General features: G+C 44.8%; 1 protein-coding gene across 1 annotated transcript in view; it reads left to right on the forward strand.

Annotated features, from left to right (window-relative positions):
* Positions 1 to 1,378, forward strand: part of SFMBT2 (Scm like with four mbt domains 2) — a 104,264-nt gene extending 102,886 nt beyond the window's left edge. Inside the window, exon 20 of the mRNA XM_061989471.1 lies at positions 866 to 1,378. Within this exon, the coding sequence (XP_061845455.1) occupies positions 866 to 1,006 (141 nt within the window). The 3' untranslated portion in view covers positions 1,007 to 1,378. The remainder of the gene's footprint in view (positions 1 to 865) is intronic.
* Positions 1,379 to 6,717: the final 5,339 nt, after the last annotated feature.

Genomic DNA, 6,717 nt, shown 5'->3' on the forward strand with positions numbered 1-6,717 from the left:
ACCTAATCAGGGCCATCCTGGGGAGTTTATGTGGCCTGAGTTGCGGTGATTTTTCTGCATTTAGACACTGATCCTCCTGAAAGGGTGAAAAAGCAGTTCTGCAGCCTGTTCATCTACTCCTCAGTCCATTAAAGAATAAAGGAAGGGGATCATAATGCCTAATAGAATGGCCTTTTTCTAGGGTGCTAGTTCATGGGATTTGGTAAATAAATATGCTTGAAGGAAGGATTTGACCTCCAGAGGTCCCTTCCAGCCTACACCATCCTGTGACTCTGGGACATTAGAGATTGCAGGTGGTCCAGACCTCTCTGTTGTGGATGATCAGGTGCTGAAGTGGAATAAGGCAAGTCCTGAGTGGACTAGGGGACATGGCATGGAGCAAAGCAGACATAAACCTTTACTGAGCAAACCATGAGCCAAAAGAGGTGGGAAAAGGGTCTGACCTGGCAGCGAGCTCACCATCAGTTTCTCTGTTCTGCATCCCCTTGTGTCTCCTGGTGTGATCTCTGCAGCCTCTCCCTTGCCTCAGTTCCTCAGTCATAAAATGAGACTAATCAAATCTCTGTGGACCCTGCAGTTTCTGTAGGAGGTTATCCACCATTTCTGCAGCTGGGAGGCCTTCCCAAACTGGAGGCAAGGTGAGGGCCCGTGAGGACACACTAGGCAACTTCTGAAAAAGCATGAGGTGTCCCAGAGAAAGGAGACGTAGGAGAAGCATCGAAGTGGGAGAAAAGGGCAGAGGACAAAACTACATTTAGTTTTGGGGGGGAAGTTGCTCTTCTTTCTTCTCCAGACCTGGTTATGCTTTCTGCCCTCTCAAAATCATGAACAAAACCATTTTCCATGTCTTTTTTTTGTTCTCCAGGACATTGATGGCCAAGCCCTTCTTTTGCTGACACTGCCCACGGTGCAGGAATGTATGGAGCTGAAGCTTGGTCCAGCCATCAAACTGTGTCACCAGATTGAGCGAGTAAAAGTTGCTTTCTATGCACAATATGCCAACTGACTGCACTTCTCCGTTTCCTTCTCTTCTCCTTCTTATTCCTTCTCTTTCTTTTTTTAACATTTCAACTCGGCCGAGGGTGTTATTCCTCTGCCCTTTTCCTTTTCCAAGAACACATGGAACTGGAAGCATTGGGAATTAATCTGTAGGGAAGAAAGAAAAGAAAACCAACCTCACAACAGGAAACTGGCAACAAATTGAACTAATTTTTCTGTACTTGTAAAGCACACTGAAGGACTGCTGGCCCTGATCAGATGGCTTCTTGCTGGTTGAAACAAGGCCACCTATGTCAGACACATCCCCAAGGAGAAGGGTTGGACGTTTCCAGATGATGATGGTTTGTCAAGGCCAGTTTCTGGACATGAGCATTTCTTTTAGCCAGCTCTGACACACTTCTTTCATATTGAAATGTAAGTGATCGTCTGTAGCGTTACCTTGGGGTTTACTACAAATTTGGTCTTTGTGATCAATGGGCTTTATTTTTTGACTTCTGCCTCTCCAGTCCTACAAGAGGAAAAAGGATTATACCAGTCCTATGCTATTTGTTATCTCTGAGTGATTTATGGAAGAGGACTCAACCCACGATCCCTGTAAGAGGTATAGCAAGACCTAGTGCACAATAGCACGTCCAGAATGTCTCTGTGTTGGGATTGTACAGCCCTGCATTCTTGTACAGGATCATGCATAGATGCTTTTATAGTCAAGCTCATCCTCTTAAATCCAAGTCACTTGAGAGACCTGACTTTGAAACCCACAGGGTGGAAAAAACCCCCGAAAGTCTATTTGGATATAATGATGAGACTGATGCGGGTTTCATCTGCACCTTAATGAATCTGATTTCTGGTTGAGAATAAAAAGCATCAATCTTTTCAGGCTGCAGTAGTGCTTTAGACCAGCTGAGAATCCGGCCCAGCATAATAGTCCCAGTGCCATCCTGGCTACAGAAACTGAGGGCTTGCTTCATGCCAAGACAGGGTGAAGAAGTGCGTCAGACACCTTGGTTTTGCCTCAGTTATGTTTAAAGTATATTGCGTTTACTTGGCAGGGATATATGGCTCTGTTGGTCTCATGACTATGAATTTGCTGTAACTCAGGAGGGTTTAGTGGCATCACAGTGGTGGAAAATTCTCCTGAACACATGAATGAAACTGGGGCCAGATCTGAATTTTGCTCTGACTTTAAGGTGCAAATGAATCCCTTCCTCAAAAAGTGCATTGGATGCTTCATGATGAGTTTTAGCCTGATTTCATAGGAAACCACTGACTTAGCAGACTTTTGTTCTCAAACCATAAACAGACCCCTGTTCCCTGGACTCAGGGAACTTGGCCTGGAAATTGTGTGCAGCTCTTTTTACAACGCTGCGATGCCAAAGCCCACTCAGTGAAGACCTCTTCAAAGAGAAATACCATCTCTAGCCCTAAATCTGAAGCCAGAGCTTGTGGCCAGATAACCCCCACCTCAAGCACATACCATATGGTCACAGCAAACTTGAGTCAGATAATCCTGTTGACCACTGTGTGCTCAGAAGAACCTACTGAGTAACATCAGGCTATAGCTGAATGCTTTCTCCTCCATCAGTTTCCTTCTTCGATTCTTCAGATTAAAGGGAGAAAGCCTCAGAAATAAATGTTCTGGACTACATCCAAATCTGGTGTTAGGCAAGAGGTATTGACTCCGTATGCCATGCACCACTGGGGAGTTTTGAGTTTGTCTTTCAGTGAGTTTCCTGGTTTTCCTCTGAGGAATGTGACGAGTGCAACTGCTGCAGGCTGGGCTAGATCCTGCCAACTCCTGAGACTTCTTAAAAAATCTTCTTAGGTGGGAGATGAGCAGGATTGGATCTGTTCTTAGCTCTTGTCCTATACTGAAGATCTACTCATTCAAGTTTTATTTGAAAGCAGGAAGTAGTGACCTCTGCATCAAATGGTTTTCTTTTGTCTCTCAGAAATCTGGGAGTAAGGTGCAGATATTCAAAAACTGGGATTTAGGTTGGATTTTCTGCTGACAAAGCAGTGGACTGTGTTCATGCAACTGGTTTGATAGTTACTTTGGATCCCTCTTAGGGTCCTTTGAAAACATTGCTCCTTGTTTTTGTCTCTGAAGGCAAAAGGATTGTGTCCAGCAAAATAAGAGCACAGCTGAGAATAACAAGGAGAGTGCTTCTCCCAGCTCCTCCTGGCTTCACCCCAGTCCCTCCAATGGCTGGTACAACATCTCTCAGCAGGAGATAGCTCCCAAAAGATTGCTGTCAGGAGAACTGGTGTTATGAGGACACTTAAAGAAAGGAAGCAGAATGTCTGTTTGCTTAACAGCATCCCCGCACCGATCCTTTACGTACCACATCCACCATCTCCTGAGCACCCTTTGCTGCTCTGATGTTCTTGGAGCTTCTGGCCACTGGAATTTGTCACAGACATTTAATCCTTCGTGGGACACAGTGCAGAAAGGTTGTTTTCTCCATCAGCCTTGTGACTGTAGATATTTCTATGGCAGCTAACTACTCGTGGAGGCATGGCCGGGAAGCAGGCAACCGCAGGCTCTGAGAGCAGCCGGCTCTGCTTGGGTCAAGCTGGGGATGAGGGAGTGAAGCACTGAACCCAGCTCGTGGGAGTCTTTACTGGTTGTTCAGGGAAGTTAAATCATATTTATAACTCACCTATTAAACAAACAGAAAAAAGGAGTTTTATCTTGCGCCGGCTCTCCTGTTTCCTCAGGTGTCTCCTCAGCATTTGTCTTTCAGTTTATTGTTCTTCATTGTCATCTCATTTATGACTCTCTGTCCTTTCAGAGAAGGATAACCCAAAACCTTTATCCTAAAATTACCGTGGGTGGGAACTGCTTTGTTATTTCTTCCAGTCTGCAGGTTGGGAATAAATAGGGGATTGAGCTACTGGTGTCTGTTGCACTGATTGCCTTCCAGAAAAGCTGAGCTTAGGCAATTTCTTAAGCAAGTGGAACATGGAAGGTGCATACTGGACAGTGTGGTCAAATTGTCACTTACAGCTTGAGCAGAGATCAGAAGGAACTACTTTTACCTGGACTTCAGTTCTGGAAAATGAGCAAGGCTTTGGAGTAATGTGTTTCAAAGGAGATATTGGAAACTCAGTCTTTGTAGGGTAAAACATCGCTTTGCAGTGTAGAAGTATAAGCCACTGGAAGTTTTGGAGTTTTTAGTCCTGCCTTGGTTCTGAATAAAATTCAGGGCTGATGTGACTTCACAGATTTACTGATGGCATTGGTGAAGCCACATCTCCCTTGGCCTGTTCTGCACTTGGCATTCCAAGCCTGAAGTTTGTTGTGTTATTAGCTACCAAAGGACACCACAGTGAAGTGCTGAACTCATGATTATCAAAGAGCATTACCAAGGACTGGGGTGCACCCCTGCCTTTGAGCTGTTGGATGCTGAACTCCAACACATTCACATAGACCTCTTTGTTGCCACAAGAACGATGTGCAGGCACCTGTTTTCGGCCTCTCTTCACACATAGGACCAAGGATGGGCATTTCTGGAGCAAAAGTAGGGGGTTAAAGAATGCGAGGTACCTACCCATCTTCATCTGCACTGGCTTCTTTTGAGCTTGCACTCAGGTTGAAGAGACACATGGGCAGGTCCCTCTTCCCAATACACTGAGCCCTTGTCTTGACAGAATCAGACAATTCTGTCTGCAGACTTAAAGCACCAGTCTCTGGAATTGGATTAAAGAATTGACATAGGGGAATGTCCACTATTGCCTGGCTGGTTGTCCTGTCTCCTTCCTGCTGCCATGGATACTCCTCTCTCACCTTGAAGAAAAATGGTTTCAGAGCTCTTGTCCATTTCCAGCTTGAAAAAACAGCTCCCATCCACACTCCCATGTTTTCCTCAATGCCAGAGTAACCAATCCCTGACTTCTTCTACCTCTCAGGGATGTGATGGCTTCTTGGCTCTGAGAAGGATTTGAGGGTCTCCAGCTGCACCACATTAACCATATGCAATAGCTTTAGGTGTGTGCCCTCAGAAACCACTGAAATCAGGGCAAATGGTTGCACGCCCTGTCCTTGGTGAAGCATCTGACACATGCATGTCCTAGCTGAGATGGCCTGACTCACACTGTCAGTTATTCACGTCTCTGATAGGATTTACAAAGTTTCTCAAGTCAGTTAGACACCTAAAACTCATTAATATTTCACTCTGGGTGAACAGCTGATTTGCCTTAAACTGGAAAATCACCGTTCCTTGGCTTTAACCTTCAACCTTTTGCAGTCCACAGTCATGTGTGCAGAAAACACCACCTCGGCTCTTTGAAGGAAAACCAGACACTGTTGGGCTGCCATTGTCAACATTTGGTCAGCTGAAGAGCCTGCCTTGGTCTTTTCAGGGCACAAAATGGAATTTGGCAGAGCTGCAGTGCCATCTCAGTGTTTCAGAAGCTCAGTACCATCAGGGCACTTCAGATACTTTTTGCTTTTCTGGTGCAGCATGTCTGGAAAGTGATGAGCTCAGACTGTTCCTCCCTTTTCCAAATTCAAGTGCCATAAGAGGAGAACATGCTGCAACTGAACACCATGAAAACCAGCTTTATTACATGTGGATAAATATAGTCTCAAGGGCTCCATTTTGGTGCTGTATGTCACGCTGTATGTTTCATTGCTTGGGATTACAAGGCTGATTCCTTGCTCCAGGAAATACTTTCTGTAATCAGCAACACCTTAACCATTAGGGTTTTTTCAAGGTTTTTATTTCTTGTGGCTGTAGATTTTTTAACTCAAATACACTCAACAAATACATACTCCTCCCCATCACGTGAATTTTGGAGAAGCTTTACACTGTATATGTAAAAAACTCTGTCAAAATGTGGGTGCATGTGTATTTTCCCTTCAGTAATCCTCTTCATTGCATCAGCTGACCCAGAACTAAGGGAATCTGTGCTCAGGATTTGTTGCAGAAGCAGCTGGGGTTAGTGGAAGGTCCCTCACAGATGTGTGGGCTGTGAGATCAAGTCTTCACCAAGTTTTTTCACTTAGAAGTAAAAAGGTATGTAGTTGCTTAACATGAAGTTTTAAACCCTTCCTTTTCCTAGCAGGCAGAAATCCAACTGTGCCAGACTTAACAAGGGCTTCTGTCTTCAGGTGCTCATGAACTCCCCATAAAGGAGTAAAACTCTCATGTATTATTTGGTACAATACTACAAGAAGTGCAAATGACCTTAATGGCTGCATTGTAGAGTATGAGCCGGTTGTCACAGAAGAGTTTACAGCCCAGTAGTCCTTTATATGTCAGCCATCCTCCAGAAGAAGAGGAGTTTTGCAAGGGTTTGGTGCCATGAGCTGGAATTCTCTTGCAGAAGAGGGCACATGAGCTGCACAAAACCAGCATGGCTCATAGTTTTAAATACTCATGGCCATTCTCTTGATTTAATCTTTCATATTAATTCTTACCTTGAAAACAGCTTCATGTTCCTGATTTAAAACTCCAGCCTCTATAGTGGCCCCATGTCACAGCAGACCAGCAAAATGCATTTTTATCCATCACCACACTGGAGATGAGCACAAGTGAGTGTTTTGTTGACATGCAGTTGGGTCAGGTGAGACAAGGAGATCTTGCTTCAACACCTTGTTAAAGGAGTCCTCTGTACAGCTTGAAGGGCAGATGTTCCCCACAGCTCACTGTGGAGAGACAGATGTTTGCAGTGATGCTATTGTTGGAGAAGTCACGTAGCCCAAGTGGCCTATTG

Source organism: Colius striatus, chromosome 1, assembly GCF_028858725.1.
Source record: "Colius striatus isolate bColStr4 chromosome 1, bColStr4.1.hap1, whole genome shotgun sequence".
In the NCBI taxonomy this organism is placed as follows: domain Eukaryota; kingdom Metazoa; phylum Chordata; class Aves; order Coliiformes; family Coliidae; genus Colius; species Colius striatus.